Source organism: Syngnathus leptorhynchus, chromosome 6 (assembly GCF_054491065.1).
Source record: "Syngnathus leptorhynchus isolate UIUO chromosome 6, UIUO_Slep, whole genome shotgun sequence".
Lineage (NCBI taxonomy): Eukaryota > Metazoa > Chordata > Actinopteri > Syngnathiformes > Syngnathidae > Syngnathus > Syngnathus leptorhynchus.
In genome coordinates this window covers 4,104,020-4,124,455 of record NC_141200.1, presented here as the reverse complement: position 1 = coordinate 4,124,455, position 20,436 = coordinate 4,104,020, and the positions used below count along the sequence as shown (strand labels likewise).

Below are 20,436 nucleotides of genomic sequence, written 5' to 3'. Positions count from 1 at the left end.
TATTTTTTTTATTTTTTTTATTAAACCTGTTTTTGTTTCAGTGAACTTTTACTAGATAAATAAATAAAGTGAGGTTTACATCATGTAAAAGTGTGCAAAAAGAACACATTCTCCTCAGGAAAAAAACAAAACAAAAAAACATACCAAATTGAGATGTTTGACAATCAATCTAAATTGAAAACATGTATACAGGAGGTTCACCACCAGCAAAGTCCACTGGATGAAAGGAATGTTAAGAACACAATTGTAGGCCTGTTGTACCGTAATTTGTATTTAGAAATTACAGTGGGACCTTGACTTGAGTTTATGCTTTCCCTGATCAGACGCATCAATCAAAGTATCAATTATAATAGCGATGAACAAATCATTGAATTTAAATCTCCAAATAAATTAACATTCTCAATCACAATAGCGAAACCAATAAAGGGATAACAGTGATGTGGTTTCGGTCATAATTCTGAAGAGCAGATGAACATTTATGGACTTGAGCCAGTTTGGCCAACACGAGTCATTGGTGGGAAGTTGGGTCTTCAATTTAATAATATATATTTTTTTTAAATAAATAAAAAGTAACTCGCATTAAGATGTGGGAACTCTGTAAGGCAAGGTACCACTGTATTTTCAATAATGAAATAAAAAGGGTAATTTTTTTTTACAGTAACAGCACATGACTTTCAGCTTCAAAAACTATTCACAGCGACACTTCCCAAGTTTAAAATACTCAAGCAGTTCTGTCCTGCTCTCATTCCAGACTTCATGTTTTAATTTAGGCCTATGTGTGAAAACGACATATAAACATGGAGAAGAAGTACTACAAAGTACAGATGAAGGAATGATGGCCATTCAATCCACAATGATTTGAATAACTCCTCAATTTAGGAATGAAAAAGAAAATAAAGACAAAAAAGGTGCAACAGTGAGGTCTCTTCACCGTCACGAGGGGACAAAGTCCTCCTGAATCGAGACCCGCGCGCCATTTTGAGCTGTCACACACTACGGGGGCTGGATCCTCTGCAATTGCTTCCTCCGTGGAATGATTGTTCAATAACAGTTTGACAGGAATTTAGGACGATTGGGAAACTCTAGTGTGCTTTCGCTCTAATTGAATTGGGTTCATTTAATGGACGTCGAGCATGCTGGCAATTAACGTTCTCGGTATATTAGTGGAAAAAATTTTTGGGGGGAATATGTATAACCAAAAAAGTGAGGTAAAAAAAAAAAAAGTTTTGCAAATAATAATAATTTGTATTCTTGTGCTTGGCTATTATTGGTGAGACAATAAATAAATTTAGGATATATGTAGGACAACGTAACCCCTAAAGAAGAATCCACCTACCATGAGGTGGTCTGATAGATCCAGCCCTGGAAGCGTGACACAGCTTTTTTTTTTTTTTTCCTCAGTCCCTGCCCGACATGCTCTAATCAGAGTCAGATCCAGCATCGTCTCCGGGCGGCGCACGCAGCGTTTCCTCCAGTGGCGCTAACGTCCCGTCCGGCTTGACTCCCATGGGACGGATCACGCTCTGCCTGCACGCATAAAAACATGGCCGATTCGTGAGTTGAAACCTGCGCTTGGACAATTTAATCACCTGGAAGTTAAGACAACACGAGCTAGAAAAATGAGATTTGAGATCATTTTACTTTGGACTTCAGGAGTTCCCAACTCTGTCATGGACACTTGTCCAGCCAACCCCTCACCCGCTCTCCTTCTCCTCTCCAGTGGCAGTTTAATTACAGGATCAGCACTGGGGCTAATCTCCTCAAAGCCATGACTGCTCCTTCATCCTAATCCAATTATACAGTACCTTCTGTGTGTGTGTGTGGACGTGCGTGTCGCCACTCCCTCTGAGATGACAGTCACAACTGTCGATGCCAAGACTTAACTTTTTAGTCTGATCACACCCTGAACTCGTCCCAGCCAAATTGCAAGACAAATAAACAGACAACTCTTCACACTCGGAGCTATGAAAAAAAAAAAAAAAAAGAAAAAAAAAAAGGAGAACAGGTGTCAAGATCAAGGCCTATGAGCCAGTCCCAGGTTTTTTATTTTTTTATTTTTTATTTAAAGTAAATTAAAAAAAGCTTTTGGGGTATATCTTACAGCTCAATAACGTCACCAATTCCCAAAGTCGCTGGTCAAATGTCAACGGAGCCTAAGAAGCGTGCGACATCATCTCTCCCAATTAAAACCAAGACACAAATTCACAAAAGGCGTACAGGTAGAGTATGTGCTAATTGGAGGACCGGTTAAGCAGTTAGTAGAGGACATTCTTTCAGGGTTGATTCATCCCCTTAGAGTCCGTGTGTTCTGGAGTCGCAACATGAAAGGAAGGAGAAGCGGTTGTTGGAAAGGAATTTTCCTCTTTTGCCGCACGTGCCTCATTACGCATCAGCCCTTTTGCCACAATGGCCAGGCCCGTGCATTTGTTCAGCCTTGCGCCAATAAAGTCTGGACACTTGCATTGGTTATTAAAAACATGAATAGAAACCTGCGCCACAGGTCCGCTCCGTTAACCAATTAGGTGCAGAGTCTAATTAATAGAGCCTGAATAACCGGGTCCGTTTCACTCCCTGCGTCTAATTGACCCAGAGGAGATTCTTGTCGGGGCGACTCGGTTGGCGGGGAGAGACGAGACGGGCGATGGGATGCGAACGCGGCAAAGGTCAGCGAGCGCTAAGGTGCCTGGATCCTGCTGCTTGTTAAAATGTTAGTAAAGCCTGTCAACACCTCAAATATGTCTCCAAACTTGCACTGGATGACAAATAGGAATTCAAATGATAAAAAGTAACCTGATGAAAAATAAGGAAACTACTGGTGAGCACCTAATTGTGAATTATGCTCTTCTTGTTTTGTGTGCCGCTCTTTGCCCTGGTCAATAAATAACAGGTGGTTGCCGTGGTTACCTTGACAACTTGTCCAACATGTTGACAAGCTTCTGGGCTTCGTACTCTTTCTGTTCCTCGGTCATCTCCTCCATGGGGTTCGGCATGGGTTCTTCCACATGACCGGTGATGGGGTTGATGCTAGGGAAACAAGAAGGTTAGTTTGTATGAGATACGCCGCACAAGCCAAATGACCTCACCCTCCACTTACAAAGGTTTGGCAGTTTTGTACTCTTCGGTGTCAGAGTCTTCGTCGGGCGAGTACTCGGTCTCTCCCCTCCCTCCTCCCAGCAGGCCTCGTGCCATCAAGAGTCCCGCCGCATTGCCGTAGCCCGTGTACTTCAACAGGTTGTCCACTAAACATCACACAAGAAGGTTCATTTAGTTGGAAAACCGATGGAAAACCGGCCATGATCCTAAACTCCGACTTTGACAAATGTGATTTTTTTTTGCCAAATGAGCCTCGACGAGGCAACACCTGGAAATTTGCTCTCCGGCCTGACAAGCGTACGCTCGCATGCTTGCCCTTACCGCTCTCTTTACACAAAACAAAGAGAAATTCTGCGGCCGCCTGCTTGACTGCCATCTCCACGTGCGTCATCAGGCGCACCAGTTTGTTCCTGGTGGTAGTTCCGACCTCCGGCCTGATCTTCACATCCGTGAGTGGAGGAAGCACCTGTTAGAGAGGACAAAAAAAATCACTCATTTGAAGAGAAAGCTGTTTTGTTGTTGTCGTCACGTTTGCAGTACCTGAGCTTTGATATATCGGCGAATCTCTCTGTGGTGTCTGGACCCTTCGGTCAGCAGGCTGAGCACAGGAGTAAGACCCTCTTTGTAGTTGGAGCCCTGACACATTACGTATCATTAGCTGTGCACGCTAACGCTAAAAGTAACACCACATCCGTCAAGCTAGCGCACATTAGCCGCCGCCACCACTTTCTGAACTTTTACCTTGTCTATCCGTTTCTCCATAAAGTCCAGTAAGACCTGTATGGCGTCCATGTTTTTGCCACCATATTCTTCCAGGCCTCCCCGTACGGGTAAGTCGATTAACACGTCCAGGCAGGACACGGGCAGGTTGTTGAGCAGGTTGACGGCGTGGCTAAGAGTTACAACAAACAAGGAAATAGAGGCGGGCCAGGTGATAAGCATCAGAAACACCACAAAGACATGTAGTGTTGTTTGCATTTTTAACATTGTGAAAATAAAAATTACAATCTGTAAAATAGGTTGCAATGGTAAAAGGTAAAAATATCGGTGCACGAAAAAGCTCCAGTCCCCCACCTGTGTGCTTCCTCTGTTTTCTCCTCTGTCTCAGTTCTTAACATCAGCACATGGCGCAAGATGGCAGCAATGATTCTGTACTGGTGGTCATCTTCCTAAAAAAAAAAAAAAAAAAAAAAAAAGAATAATAAAAAAAAAAAAAAAAGAATAAAATAAAAAGAATTTTTAAAATTCAGACACTATTTGTTTTTTTTTTTACCAGACAAACAGAACTTGTCCAATATAACAATGATAACAATATGGTGAAAATAAATGTATTTCTTTAGCTGCATTTAGTCACAATGAATTTTCCTTGCACACCTTTAGATGTCTAGATGGGCGTCTCCCAGATGACTTTTGGCAACAGGCAGGGAACACACCCTGCACTGGTTGCCAGCTAGGCGCTTGCAGACCCGAATTGGATAACATTTGACTGGCAACCAGTCCGGGGTGTATCCCAGCCCAAAGTCAGCCAGGATAAACTCCGGGAGAACCGTGAGCCTAATCCCCATCTTAAAACCTTGGCTTCCAAAATTGCCACCTGTTACGAAAATGCGCAGCCCAGCCTGACAAACTTTGAGGTCATCTTCAATCAGCAACACTTACCTTGCCGTCGGCATTGCATACAGTGAGGTTGAACAGGGCTTTGAGAGCTTCCATCGCTCTGTCGTTGTCCTCAGCGGGCAGGGGCAGGGACTGCGGGTCCGGCCGGGCCGCCTCATAGGTGCCGTCCCACCTCACGTCCAGGGTGTGCTCCAACACCTCGGCCAGGAGCTTCACCACCTGCCTCTCCGTCCTCAGCTCCACCCGCAGATCCGAGCGCAGTGCCGACAGCAGGAAGAGGAGGCGCAGTGTGAACAGGCCCACCTCGTGGTGCCACGCGGCGGCCGTGCGCAGGCTGGCGCACAGGCCGTGGGCCAGCTTCACGTCCACGCTCACTTGCTGAGCCGCCGCGCTGTTGTACACCACGTTGCACAGACACTTCAGGGCCTCCACCACCACCACCCTCTCCTCCTCGGCCACCGGCACGCTCGGCTGCGGGGGCTCCTGGCCGTCGCCCGCCGTCTCCCAGGCGCTCAATTGGGCCAATCTGGCCAGAGTCAGCATGCCGTCACGGGTGGCGACTGGTGCCAGGACGCACTTGTCACGGGAGAGGATGCGGAGGGTCTCCAGACATGTTTTCTGACAGCTGAGTGGCACTTGCATTCCCAGTACTATCAGCACACTCTGGCACAGCTTCTGTAATGGCAACGTGGAATGTCCAATTCAATTCTTGGGCTGAACGATTTGAGAAGGATTCCATAAATACGATGAATAAAAATCCTCAATATTGTGACTACAATTTATTATGCAATGATTTTCTCTTTCTATTGTTTTTAACAGACAAGCAAGCTGGAATGGGGTCCAGTTCAGCCACCGCCCTTATAAGGGTACTCTGGCGGATGATGGGTGCAATACAATGATGGCGTTTGCTTACACTGCGCAGTGTTTCCTCCTTCTGGTCAAAAGTGAAGGTGTGGCTGTTCTGGAAAAAAAAAAAAGGAAAAGATCATTGAACATAATCAACATACCAACTACACAATAGAAGGGAATGCTGCCTGAAACCACTCAATGTTACTTAATGACTCCACAAACTAGAAAAAGACTTTGTTTATTATAGTGAGTGTGTGCACAGGTTTGACGTACAATGTTAGCGTCGGAACAAAACTAGAACATGGACATTAAACATCACAAGGCTTTACTTGTGTCTTTAGGTGGCTCATCGGGATTACTTGCTTGCTTAAAAGGCAATCCGCTTAATTAGCAAGTCTGCTAGCTGACGCTCTTGCTACATTTGTTTTTAGCGGACGTAGAAAACAAACAAACAAACAAGCAAACAAAAAATGAGTACAACTTACCTCTCGATTAAACTCGCGGAGAAGCTCCTCAATGTCCACGTCGTTAGCACTTTCGAGCTGCGACAACACATTATTTAAGTCCATGGCGGCTGTCAGAGAAACACTAAACGGCTGCTTGAGTGTCTTTTGAGCTAGCTAGCTGTCAGGCTAGCCTGATGCGTTTAAGTGTCGGTTCACCGGTACGGAAATTTTGACACTGTTTCTGTCTGGGTGTCTTTTTTTTCCGCTTTCTTTTGCGATGTGTTTAAAGACCGCCTCCAACGACGGATTTTTCCATTATTCAGATCACTAACGTATTTTGCTTTAAAAAATTAAACAATAGGCTTTACTTTTAAGGTTTTTTTTGTTTTTTAGAAATTACTCTCAATTTTATGAATATACTCTTCAATTTGTATCCATGTATTATTTTATAATGAATGATTTTGTATATTTCCATTAAAATGTAAGTCACATTTCTTGATAATTTGTTTCTGAATTGTACAAAACAATCTTTTGAATAATAATTCAAATAATGTACTTAATTATTTTCATTATTTCATTTGAAACAAAAACTAGAAAGAAATCTGAATTAATCATTATTTAATTTCTTGCCATCTACTGTTACATCTCCATTTATTTTTTCAGGATACACCAAAGCAATACTTTTATTTAATATGTAATGTAGAAAAAATACATTTTACAATTTTGTAAAACTTTTTAAATATAGAATAAACCAAATAGCATCAAAAACATTTCTATTGATTTTTCTTCACTTTCTTGGTCAAATCCAAACAAAAATAAGACAAAAGCAAGTCAGCAGTTTTCCATAATGAAATCCTTTATGTGGCAACATTCTCCCTTTCAACTGCGCTCCTCCGACATTCATCACAAATGCTTTTCCAGTGCTTGCATTGAACAATGTTACTGTACATTTTAATAATTTTCCATCTTGTTTTTTCTCTTTTTATAAATACCCATAGGGTAATAGGTCCTCAGTCGTGTTTCAGTGCATTATAAAAACACACAACCCAAGGTTAATGTACTAATCATCTTACAAAACAGAAGAACCGAGTACCATAAAAAGCAAAGGATACACCATGTTACATAGTTACAGAAAATACATAGCATATATATAGAATTTATCACACAGAAAAAGCCACGGAACACACATATGTTTGAGCCACAGGCGCTGATGGTAGGACGTCGCTTTCTCTGATGTTGTGGACTCTTTTTGGAGAAGGTTAAGGCAGTGCTGCTGCACATCAACTTGAGAACTTTGCGTCGATCCCTAACATCATTTCAGGCATCGCGGGCGAACTGGCAGAGGCGTACATTCCTCAAAACAAAGGCACAGCTTGGCGGCAGCGTTGCATGATTCTGCTGCAGGTTCTTTTTATAGGATGATAATAATCTATAGTGCCGTAAAAAAAAAACTATTTGCCCCCTTCTTGATTTCTGCAAAATTGATCACACAATCAATCCAATTGTATTATCTCACAAAGACAACTGAAGTAAATACAAAATACAGTATCCAAACCATTTTCAATAAATAATAAATCCGAACGAGGCCCTATGTGAAAAAGAGAACATGAGCGCTGCTGTACAATTTTATATTTGTTGTTGCTAATGAAAGTTAGCTTAGCAGGTACGCTCATTTGGTTTGTGAGAGTGAGAACGGACACTAAGGAATAATTTAAAAACTTTCTATTTTAATATGATGAAATGTGTGTAAACCTCGTGGAAGGATTAAAAAAAAAATCAGAAATCCGGAAGGGTGCAGATACTTTTTCATCACACTGTATATGATTTCACAGATTCCCAGTGACGGACAAACAAAAAGCAGGAATTGTAGAAACACCGCTGCACCAATTCCACACATGATTGAAAATGTTCGTCCTGTTAGTGTCCTCTCACCTTGACTGAACGATCAGCGGCCTTGACAGTTCAAAGTGTTCACAAAGGCTACTTGGCCCAGCCGGTGGCGGCGGCGGCTTCTCCGTTGATGTAGGCGAAACCGGGGAAATGCTGCGAGTGCTCATACTCAGAGTTCCTGCGCGGGACCAGAGGCGAGTACACGTCCCCCGATGCGGCGTAGCGTGACGAGTGCATAGGCGGGCTACCGTAGCAGCCGTTGACCGAGGACATATCCGGCCAGCGGGGGGTCACGGGCGCAGGGTGCAGTCGGGGAGTGCTGCTCATCAGACACGGATCCATGCGGGACATTTGACCGTTGAACTGGTACTGTTGGGGGAGTGGAGATGTTAGAATTTGGAAAAAGGATAGGAGGCATTTCAGTTCGTTTCAATGGGGAATATGGATTTGATGAGCCTCCTAGCTGAACATTGTTGATTTTCACGTCAAAATTCGTCAAAAAAATAAACTCTTAAAACAAAGCTTAGAGAATCCAGTTTCTTTAAAAATATCAATCAAGCAAAACATATTATAGCTTATTCTAAAATAGGACAAAGCTATGCTCACAAATATTAGCAATGTAGCAAAACACAGCCTAGCTTAGCCTATTTTAGCTTAAACTTAAAAAGGAAGAAACGTTATTCGATGTTATTTTGATCCTTTTTGTCTAGTTTCATGTCACATAAAACCACATCCAGCAAGTTTACAAAATCCAACAGCCATTTAAAAAAAGTATTCTCCCTGCGTTGCTATGGTGACAGATGCCAAACAGCACAGACTGTATGCGCACGCCGAGGCTGACGACCATATTTCAGACATTAGACAAAGTCCAACCTCTCCCATGGACAAAGCAGTCACATTGTGCCCGATTTAAGCCCAAAAAGCGTCTTAATAAAGAGGAAGTACGTGTTCACGTTAACACATAAACACCACAGTCGGCTCCATTATGAGCGCTCGCCGCACGGAAAAAGACGGTCATCGCGGGGGAGTCAAAGGCCAAAGCGCGGGGGCCTCCTAGCTGAAAAGAGAGCATTGAATAACAATATTTTAGTAATACACGCGGGATGACGGCACAGTGACAGCTGCTTCCGCTGAGCAAGATAGTGAGACTTGGAGGAAGGCCCTCTTGACACCATTTGCAATGAACAGAGGGAGTCGGCCATTTTGGTTTCATCTGAGCCAAAGACTGACCTGTGCGGATGAGCGATGGTAGGCGGAATAGTGGAGAGGTGCCGGGATGGAGGTGTCGTGGCCGAGGCCCGGGTACTGACTCTGGATGGCGTGAGGATGCTGGTTGGCGTAGCTGCCGTAGTTATAGCTGCCCGTGTATCTGAAAAAAAAAAAAAAAGCATTTTAAACACACTCAGGGAATCGCTCTCCATCCACGAAAGACGTACTGGGACTTAAATTCAATTTATGCCTTGAAGGGGCTCACCTGTAACTAAAATTCTAAATAAAGCCAGAGAATTCAAGATGTATTTACCCGTGCTCCTCTCTGTGGGCGTAGACGGGCAGTCGATGGGCGGATGAGGGCGGCGACGGCGGCGTGCCGGCGGCGCTGCTGCTGCTGTTGTTTCTCATGCAGGGTAGTTGCTGGCAAGCGTCGGGGGCTGAACCTCCTGCTGTTGTCACTGTGTATGTAAGGGACCACGTATATGACTGAACGGCGCCTGCCAGACACATACACACAGGTGGCAAAAGTACTCACACTCTGTACTTAAGTAGAAGTACAGATACTTGTGGAGCAAAAAAAGTAGAAGCAATGGTTTTAACTCCTGATCTTAAGTTGAAGAAAAAAAAAAAGAGACTCTGAAATGTATTTAGGAAAATGTTTAGATATGAACAAGAAATATTTGGCCTCTCTCACCCGTGCTGGATGGGTACTCGGGCGAGGTGTCGGCCGCGGGCGATGACACGGCGACTGAGTGGACGGAGCGGGCGGGCGAGTAGGAGCCCGGGGACGGCGAGGAGGTGGCGGTTATTTCCGTCAGCGTGAACTCTTCATCTCGCTCTGCGGGAGAGGACGAGAACAATGAAACGACAGGAGTGACGTGTTAAAAGAAGGAATCACTTGATTCTCGATTTCCATAACACACAAATGCTCACCTGTGCCGCCTTCGCTCTTCATGGCCCTCATGAGGTCATTAGCCCTTTCCTGGCAGTGCAGGGACTCCAGCAGATACAGGACGTAGTCGTCAAACATTAGATGGATCAAGTGGAAAGAACCTGAGCGACAAGTATACGTTATTGCTACCATCATATGACATCATATGAGAAACAAATAACTTCTGCTTTATTGTTGTCATATTGCTAATATGCTCCATAAAATCATGTTTAGGGCGTAGTAAATGATTTTGAACTCAGATATGATTTTTTTTTCCACAACCCGAGTCAGTGCCAGAAATAGGTTTCGGTGACCTCCGGGTGACGGTGGGTGTGCCACAATTGTGTCATTGTGCATGTGTGAGTGCATGATAAACACTATTCGGGGGAGTCCTGAGCAACCCTGAGCTGTCATAAAACGGAAACGCATTGGCATACACATTTTAGGGGGGGGGGGGCGGTGTGTATTTGTCGGAAGGGGGTCACGTTTGTTAATTAGCTGTTTGTGCACATAAAGCTGCTTTCTGGAAACATGCCGGCCAGCTGTGTCTTTGATATTCAAATGGACAGGCAAAGGACGGCCAGGGAAGGAAAGGTCACTTTCCCCTATTCATTTTACGGCACCTCAATTACGAAAGCCACGCCCACTTCACCTGCACACTGACTGGCATCTTCGATTAATAGCGGATAGCTAAAATTCTTTTTTGGTTGTTGCTATTTACAGAATTGTTTGGTTACATATACAGCCGATTGGACGGCTTTGTTTGTCGCAGGAAATGACATCGTTGGCGGACAGTTGTGGCAGCTCACCAAAGCTCGGGGCGCTGTGGAGCGTCATATCACGAATGACTCTGGTCCCGAAGCAAGACCACATCAACAGGAACTGTTGGGCCACCTTCTTCAAGCAGCCGGGCCTCTTCCCAGACACCTAGAAGGAGAGGGAGAGCATTTCCATGAGAAAAGACGGAGGGGGAGGGTCAGGATGACGGCATTAACCCCTCGGCCTGTGTTTGGGGCTTAACCCTCCGGGACCAGAAAACATGTCAACAAGTCAACTATTTAATTTGCCCCCGGGGACACGCCTTCCTATTGAACCATTGTCTGGCCGGGCCGAGGCGTTGCCGGGGCGACCACATTTTACAAGGCCATATTGGGCGTATAATGGGCGCAAATGGGAAGCTTGTAGACATCATTAACTGGGAGGATTGCTGTGTAAGTGAGGAACCAGCAAGCTCAGAGCTGCAGGTGTCTTTTTCGAGGACCGGAGGCTTTGCAAATATTTTTGGGGTTTGTGTAAAAAAAACGTGATGTATATCGAAGCCGTCCAATCGTTTGGTGGGCAGTGGAGTGGATGTCATCAGTTTTTTTTTTTTTATCTCAAACATGTGGGAAAGGATCTGATGCACTTTGCAGCCATTTGTTTGAACGACGTGATAGAGATTTTGTGGATTCCCTAATTACAAACCGGATAAATGTCTCACCTTGACGACACAGCGGTCCACCATTGAATCCAGCCACTCGATGTAGGCCTCGATGGGCGACTGCTCCTCCAAAAGTCGATCGAACTCCTGGTACACTGCCACAAAAAGACACTATTTGTTGTTTTGCATTCATTCAGTTCAACAACAGGTGGATTTTATTTCTGAAACATCATAGCTATAAATAAGGGCGAATCTGTGGAGCGCAACATTTTATAGGTCAGACTTAAAAACAACAGAAAAATGAACTCGAAAATCTGATGCGCAACAATTTTATAATCACAGAGCCAACCCTGAATAAAATTTGCTGTTGATGTACTTACAGTGTATGATGAGCTGCCGGTGCTCCTCCTGCGAGTCCTCCATGGTGTAGAGCGTCTGCTTGGTGATGCTGTTCAGGTCCACGTTCCTCCAGTCCTCCAGCATTTGGAAGGTGATGTCGGAGCTATTTATCACGGTGCGCGACGCCTGCGGAAGACCACACGGACGCTATCGCTATCGGCACGTATTCTTATCTGAGAAGCCTCCTTTGCTCATAAGGATTTTATTAAAAAGCTCTCCGGCCCCCACTACGCACCTGACACAGATGGTTTAGGGACGTTTGCCGTTTTAGAATTTGCGAGAACCTCCTGGACACTGAAAAAGATGACAAGGAGATAAATAAGGTGGATATCTTTCCTTATAAAAACAAAATATGAGGATTATCCTGGCATCTATTCTTGAAAAACATTCTGAATTGGTCTATAAAGATCAGAGCCACTTACACTCAAATTTGATGTTCCTCAAATTCTCCGGGAGGTCGTGAAGGGCAATTTTGAGCCACTCTTCTAATTGTTTGGCAAATTTCCGAATCACCTGCGTTAAACTGTATCGACGAAAGACAACAACAAAATTCATTGAACAAAGAAAATGAATTTCAAACAATACAACACAACTTTATCCAGTTCACCTGCAACCTGATTTAAAAAAATGGATGTCTCCTGATGAGATTGTGCAAGTGTACCTAATGTTATGTCCAGTGTGTGTACACAGCAGCAGATACCTGCTCACCTGTCAGGCAACGCTTGGAGGACGGTGGGCATGAGGACCCCGGAGATGGCCTTATAGAGGATGGAGTCGCACACCCCGACAATATTGACCACGGTTGGCGAGCTGAGCACGGGCAGCATATGAGGTGGCATGCCTTGCCAAAAGTGCAACAGGAAGCTTTGGACCTACAAGCACACCGTGTCATCAAATCTAGTTTTTTAGAGAAACATTTTGTTCAAAGCTCAAAACAAAGCCTCGCCTCGTCAAAGTTGGCCCGGATGACCGTGTCCAGTATCCTCTGGCAGTGTGTTCTGTACATCATGATGAAGGTTGACACCTGTGGGCGACAAGTTCGGTATTGATCGAGTGAGGCGTGAGGAAATGCGCCAGCAAAACAAGGAAATAAATCCCGCGCAAAGCATGGGAACGGACGAATTGGCGTTACAGCACGGGAGCGATAAAGCTTTAGAGATCAGCAAAACTGTTCAAATCACGCCCCCCCCCAGCCCCCCACCCGACCCCTGACGTGTGTAAAAAGGCGGACAGCTAGTGCCAGGCCTTTGTCCATGTCTAGATCTTATTATCTCTCGCGAAAGATTAAGAGTTAGCGAGAAGCCAGCGTATAAATCCTCCGGGTCTTTCTCCAAGAACCCGAACCAGAGTCTCTATCGCCAAGACCAACGCTTTTAAAAAAAACGGATACCGTTCTGGTGTTGAAAAAAAAAAAAAATAGTACAAGTGCCAATTAAACCTCTTATGTAAAAGTAAAAAAAAAAAAAAAGTGCAGACTCTGAAATGTCCTTAAGTACAAAAGTGTAAAAGTGAGGAGGGGGAGGGAGAGGAGGAAAGAACAAATGGGTGTTTACCCGCTCTTCTGGCAAGCTGGCAGGCAAACGGAGGTCTTTGACATTTGGGAACTCTGGCAGCAGCGTCCCCAGCTTGGAGCGCGGTGAATACGCCACTGTCTGCTTGGTCACCTCCTTCTTGCCCGCTTCGTTCACCCACGCCGCGCCCTTCTTGGAATACATCACGTCGTAGTACTGCGACGTCTCCTTCACCGCGATGCCGTAGTAGTGGTACCTGTTACAATGTAAGCGTTACATTCTGTTTCTTTTATAATAAATAATGTAGATATGTCAATATTAGCGATACAACAATTAATCGATAATTTATCAATGATCGAATTAATTGATGATTTTTTAAATTAGTTGTTCTGACTTCTTTTTTAATTTAAGAATACACTAATCCTCAGAATGTTTGCTGTTTTTACTTAGGAAAGCAGAATGAAGTGAAATGTAAAATAAGGAAAAAATGTAAACAGAATTAGAAAAGAAATAGGAAAGTAAATCATAATAATAAAACAAACAAAAAAACATGATTTGAAACTCACAAAAGAATCATCTATGGAATAAAACAAGAAATGATCAAATCTACTACAAATGAGGCGAGATGACAAGCGCAACTTACTTGGACTGCCCTCTCGTGCCGAGTCGTCTGGTGGTTAGTGCTGGAAACTGTTGTCTAATAATCTGTTTAAAAAAAAAAGCAAAAGATGCTTAGTGTGCACTTTTCATCGCTGAGAAACGTTGAGATTGAACAAGCCATAAATGATAAATTTCCCACTATCCGCCCCCCCCCCCACTTTTTTTGTGGCCGTCTCCAAGGGTCGGGCCGCGGGTGGAGGAACTTTAGCAAACAGTGTCGCTCTCCATTGTGTGCCGTGAAAACAGAGGCCAAGCTGTGAACTTTCTGTCAGGCCCCCCGCTTGATAAATGAGCAGACAGGGGAGGCGGTGCAGGGCCCGCTCTCTCTTCTCCTCTCTTCTCCTCTTCTCTCCCTCTTTTTTTTTTTGTCCCGAATCAATGAAGCCTTCCTAAAGGACACCCCACACCGCTCCAGCCACTGATCTAACATTCCGCAACATCTCACCCTTCCAAATTTCCTTTAATTACACATTAATCCCGGCCCCTTCTCTTTTTCAATATCTTCCGACAGGAGCCGCCGAGGGTAAAAGCAGGCAGGGGAGGGGGGGGAGCGGGAGGGGTCCAGCGTGCGAGGGCCCGGGTGGCTTTGTCAGCCTTGTGAGAACGGAGCAAAGTCGGTCATCTTGACGGCGGGATTGGATTTTACCGCTGGAGGCTTCACACTGAGGCAGAGTGGGGAAGCTTTGCCCACCTCATTTAGCGCAAAAACTCATAAAGGGACAAACTTTGTGAGGGGGAACGACACGGGTCCGAAAAGAAGGCGTTTTTGTTTTTCATTGAGTGTCAGGATGAAATAGAAATTTCAGAATTTTTTTTCAATCATTATTAACAGATTTCGAAATTTTGCTGGCTAAAAGATGAATTGTTTGACTATTATAATCGGTAAAATACCTTTTTGGTTCTTGAACATTTCCTAAATTAATTACAGGCATAACATTTGATTTATTTAGAATAATTGGTTCTTTAGTATTTGTTTAACTTTACAGCAGAGATAAATCACCTAAACTTTTGCGGCGGGGATGTTCAAAAAGTCCCAATCAATTTGAAAAATTTGATTTTATTAACGTTACCTTCCCGAAGCTGGCCGCGTTGACCGGCTGCGTGTCGTGCTTCTCGCTAAAGTCGAGGTAGTGCATGTAGAGGGCGCTTCTCGGGATGCACACGCCTTCTGCGATCTCGTAATTCTCCTCCAGCCTGTAGTAAGTAGGCAGGTATGTCCCGACTAATTATCGGGCATTTCAATTCTAGACATTACAACGAAAGAATTTTTTTTTGTTTTTGTTTTACCATTCCAGAGTGGCAGGTGTCGAATGTGGTTTGGAGGCCCTGTTATTTTCCTTTTCTTCATCTGAAATAAGAATAAAAATAATACTAGTCATCAATAAATGTCACCAAATCAAGTCAACGTGTGATTGTGACTCACGTTCGTCGGTGGACATGTTGCCCAGGGACATGTGACTGGAGTAACGTTTGCTCTCGCTTTCGTTGAGGCATCGCTCGATCCAGCTCTCTGCGGACAGAGTTCATTATGTCACATGGGCAGAAATCAATGTGTTCAAGTATATAGAATATAGATATCCAAACTTTTCAACTTTTTTAGGGGATGTTATCGGTGGTTAAGCAAAATGTTTGCCATTGAAGATGTTTTAGGTGTGCTGAGATGGCTAGCAAGGATGTGGAGGAAAAGCTTGCCATAGGCACGGCTCTATTTGAGGGGCTTTTTCATCCACACGGCAGGAATCCAGCCAGCATTGTCCTACTCCCCCCCCCCCCCCACACACACACCCCAGAACCCCATTACTCCCTTCCCCGCCTTCCTCCCTCGGGAGAAGACGACGACGAAGCAACCCGGCTTAAAAGAGCCTGCGCACATTTAGTGAGGAGGCCATTGTGCCTGTTTTCATTTCCAGCTCAACTGGTGTGTGTGTGCGTGACTTTGCACGCGCTTACTGGGAGGCTCACTATTGGAATGCCAAAAAAACAGAGAAGTATTAAATTAATTAATCAACTAATAAAGACTGCTTGGTGTTTATCAGAAGGACATTAGCATTTTAATGAGAGTTGGCTCAAGGCATGAACAAACTAAGAACCTGCTTAGTGCCCTGCAACTACTAGGAGAGCTTGGACTCGTCATTTAAGATGACTATTATTTTTATTTTTCAGTTGTATTGAGGAACATAAATAATCTAAAAGTCAAATGTTTGGATTAGTTTTTTTTTTTTTGTAACAATAGCTGTACATTTTTACTTCATTTTAAGAGCTATTGAACTTTACACTATAAGCAGTGAATCCACTCCAGACTCCCGTAAAACACAAATCATTTGTTTTTAATTTGAAAGTCTACAAGTACTGTACTTCAGATAAAAACGGTGATAATAGAATTTGGTAGAATGTAAATGTAATTGGCAATACAAGCAGAGTAATATATACAGTCATAATTGCTTTTTCGCAGAGGATAAAGAATATATGCCTTTACTGTCTGTCTACATGTGAGGATGACCACTGCGTGTCTTAAAATCTACATTTATAAAAATATAAATTTTATAATACCGCCACATTGGTGCTAGTGATATTAGCACCAATCTGTCTGTGATGTATTGCAGTATGTATTAAGCAAACAGACTTTAGTAAAACAGGTTATGTGGTTTGGATATGTGTTGATTTTGTTTTATTTTGAAGTTTATAATAAAAGTCAAGTGGGAGTCACACTTCTATTTTGTTTCAGGTAAATCAACTTCATGATATGTACTTGCCTAACCTTTCTCGGCAATGTCAAGTGTATAATGGATGGCAGAATAATCAATAATCAATATATCTGGCAAAAATCCAGGTACCCAAAATCTAATTTTGTTCAGGGACACACGGAGGTGTGCAGCATTTTAATGAAATACAAGGGTGTGAGGGAAGGGTTTAAGAAAAAAAAAAAAAAAAAGCCTCTTTCCTCCACACTAACACTGATAAGATGTGACAAGCAAAGCGGCCGTCGTTGGGATGCACCTTTGGCAGAAGAAAAAGAAGGTCACGGATATTGAAAAAGTATTTTGGGAATATATGATGAAGAAAACACGCACAAGTGTCCCAGCAGGAGACAAACATAACACTAGCATCGATGTTATGGTCGTAACAAACTTTGAAAAAAAGTGCTACTTTAACAAAAGTGGAACAAAATATACCGTACAAAGAGCATACAACAATCCTCACAGGCAAACACAGGAATCTTTGTAGAACATCAACTATGACTGGAGCTTACTAAGGTGACTTTCTCGGTCATTTTGTCGACATTATGTTGATATCAGTGGTGACCGCAAAATATGCACTGCAGAAATACCTTGGGAATAATGGAGGACATTATCGCTACAACATTAGGTACAGTGTAGGGTTCATCAAACTCTGACCAAGATTTGATCTCCATTCTGTCAGCGGTATTATCCACCACCAGTGTCTTCTAAAAAACTTCAAAATAATGACCGGCTTCAGCAAACTGACACACCACCACCACAGAATCTACTCTTTGTACGGATGATCCAGTTTCACAATAAAATTCAACAGGAGTGACAAAATAAACGGCTTGAAGCGAGCACGCTTGGCCTCTTATTTGAAGAAGCGTGGAAGCTTCAGAGTGAAAACAAACCATATTGCCTACTTAAGAAAAGCGAAAGTTTGTTTTGATGACTTTAAATGTCTTCAAAGCATGCGGGAGGACTAAAACGATTCAAAATGGTTTTATATTGTCTCATGCAAATTTACACCTAACATAAATCAGTTTGGAATGCCTGCCATATGCATGGTGTCACTATTTTGGACAATTTTTGATTGACCTACTTATTTTATGTATTTACTATTAATCTAATTATATTACACATCATATTTTGACTGACTGTTACAAATGAGCAATATGTTACAAACATTGCCATAAAAGTGAACATTAGTGTCTTTGTATTGGATCTTAGAGCTGGATTGTGCAAGTTTGGTTTTTAATTGCTTTCTACATGCTAATATGCTAATTGATGTTACACAACTTGGAAGCAACCCTTGTTTTTCCATCTGGGCAACAGCACAAATACAAACTCGGGCTTCCAGCGCCAGATTGTGATCTTATTTCATCATCGTAATTTGATGAAAATTCATCTTTAAAAAAGTGAGCTGGTAGTGACAGGGCGGTAAGAATGAAAAGAAATCGAAAGCGGCTGAAGTGGAGCTAATTCTCCACACAGGCTTCATTTGCCTCGGGGGAAGATAAGTACGGGACGGAAATAATTGGATTAAAGTCGATCAACAAGTGGGACGGATGTTCACACATTTGTGAACACACACTGTGGACTAAGTGACCCGACACACACACACGGCCGGCCGGCGTGCACCTGCATGCTCAATCACGACAATGAGTTCCAATGGAGGGATTGGGAAGAAAAACATTGATTGCACTCATTTTATTCATCTTTGAATTTTTGTTAAGTAATGACAGATGCTATACTTGAATTCCAAATAATTGAAAACAAAGAAAATCTTTTTTTTTTTTAATGTCTGAGAAACCTCCGCCCCAATTCTGATGAGCATAATAAATAATTACTTATAAAGAAGTGACGTGACAGTGGAATTCTCATACTGATAATACTTTAAATGTGAAGAATTCAATTATTGTTTTATTTTCAAAACAAACAATATTCTAAACAAGGTTTTTGTTCTATTTTAAACTTTGACATGAAAAAAATGACCTGCTACTTCTACCATACCCCCTCCCCCTATTTAAAAGTTTATCTCTTTAGCCCTCAAATTTAAAGTTTGACTTTAAAAAGGTCACTTAATACTGGGCTTTAATCACAAAGAGATAAGATTCTTCTGATACTACTTTTGGTACTTTGCTTTTTTTTTTTTGAACATTTTGACCATCCATTAAATTTCTTTCAGGAAGTTTAAGTTTAATGATTCAACATTCCATTATTTCCTCTTTTGAACAACTTAAAAAAGAGACCTATGCTCCTTCAAACCTAAGGCTAAAATGACACCACCTATTTTTTTCCTCTGGATAAGTAATTTTATCACTGAAAAATTACCAAAGATTTTTTTCACCATCCATTGAAGTTTTTTTTTTTTTAACTTTTCCCCCTAAAATTGATCATTTAGATAAAATCTTTCAAATTTAGATGAACTCTTTAAAAGCAAATAAAACTAAAATCCTTAACAGGTACAAGCCAAAGAAACTCACAAGAAAAAAAAAAAAGATAAAAATACTATCGATAAAAAGTTACCCATGATTTCTTTAATCAAATCTTCCATCCAACAAACTAACATAAACCAACAAAATTTATCAATAAAATAAGATGCTTTGACTGGACAGGTCTAATTATTTTAAAAATATATAATTAATATATTTTTTTTAAAAATTACATAAAAAATATTTTTGACTTTAGAAAATTCAATTGGTTCATTTTCTTTCTCCGAAAGCTCAAATATTCAGGTGAAAAGAGCACCTACTCTACTCTTAATAATCAAAATAATCAAAAACTGGACAAATGCCAAAGACATCCCCTTAACAGAAAAAAACTGCGAGTACAAAAAAAAAAAACAGAAATAAATAGCCAACTTCCTCAACTTTCCAAAAACGAAGCAATCAGTAAACAGCAACAAGTGAAATCCCGACTTCCCCTTGGGAACTTCCTAAAAGCGCTTGGCGCGAGGCCTGAGGCGACATGTTCCCATGTAGCCTGGAGGCATCCCACTGACCTGTGGAATCCATGTCAGGCTCCTCCAGCAGCCCGCAGTGCATCTTCTTCCCATCCAGCACTCCTCCAAGTAGAAAACGGCCGCGACTTTCCCTCCTCCGCCTCCTCCACCTGCTCCCCTATCCTCGCCCGGCTCGCCGTCTCCGCGACCACTGGCCGTCGGAGACGAGATGCTGAGGCTCTGAGTGGACGGCAGAGAGAAAGAGCGAGAGAGAGAGGAAGAGCGAATGAGGGTACGTGTGGGTGGGGAATGGCGGGGAACCGTCCGAGGAAAGGGGGGGGGGGGTGTTTTAGAGGGTCCTCCAGAAATCCAGCGGGGGCAAAGGCAGAGCCGTCAAAATGTTTGCTGATGTTTCATGGGAAAGGGGGCTGATTTTTATAGAAGCCCTGATGGGGACATGTCATTGATAGGCTTGCGGGGCTGATGAATGGCCCCCCGAGTCAGATGGGGATGTGGCAAGGCTCACTGGAAGTCTTTTGTGGACCTCTTTTGAATAAGAAAAGCTCCCTCCCAAGGAAAAAAAAAAAAAAAAAAAAGTTGGGAGGGGTGGGGTCGGGATAGGCCTCCCCATCCTCCATGATGGCATTTCATACGCTTTCACACCACACACAGCTCGCACTTCCAAAGTATCCAAACATGTTTCCTCACGATCGGGAATTAACGTATTGGATTTGAAAACACAAC

General features: G+C 42.9%; 2 protein-coding genes across 3 annotated transcripts; both read right to left on the bottom strand.

Annotated features, from left to right (window-relative positions):
* Positions 1-11: 11 nt before the first annotated feature.
* On the bottom strand, positions 12-6,231 carry ric8b (RIC8 guanine nucleotide exchange factor B). The gene is made up of 10 exons (XM_085913301.1): positions 6,045-6,231; positions 5,624-5,671; positions 4,753-5,385; positions 4,168-4,262; positions 3,835-3,985; positions 3,634-3,729; positions 3,415-3,559; positions 3,095-3,239; positions 2,905-3,024; positions 12-1,527 (listed from the first exon to the last, which is right to left on the bottom strand). The coding sequence occupies exons 1-10, from the start codon at positions 6,126-6,128 to the stop codon at positions 1,419-1,421; spliced, it is 1,626 nt and encodes a 541-aa protein (XP_085769427.1). The 5' UTR covers positions 6,129-6,231; the 3' UTR covers positions 12-1,418.
* A 610-nt stretch (positions 6,232-6,841) lies between these two features.
* Positions 6,842-19,851, bottom strand: rfx4 (regulatory factor X, 4). Of its 2 annotated transcripts, none has more exons than XM_085914586.1 (18): positions 19,753-19,851; positions 15,452-15,538; positions 15,316-15,376; positions 15,099-15,222; positions 14,012-14,073; positions 13,411-13,624; positions 12,804-12,881; positions 12,566-12,729; positions 12,280-12,380; positions 12,093-12,151; positions 11,839-11,983; positions 11,519-11,613; positions 10,848-10,965; positions 10,041-10,160; positions 9,802-9,945; positions 9,418-9,604; positions 9,126-9,264; positions 6,842-8,264 (listed from the first exon to the last, which is right to left on the bottom strand). In XM_085914586.1, the coding sequence occupies exons 1-18, from the start codon at positions 19,793-19,795 to the stop codon at positions 7,986-7,988; spliced, it is 2,220 nt and encodes a 739-aa protein (XP_085770712.1). In that variant the 5' UTR covers positions 19,796-19,851; the 3' UTR covers positions 6,842-7,985. The 2 variants fall into 2 exon arrangements, with proteins under 2 accessions (XP_085770712.1, XP_085770713.1); XM_085914587.1 differs by having other exon boundaries at positions 9,418-9,565.
* Between the last annotated feature and the right edge of the window lie 585 nt (positions 19,852-20,436).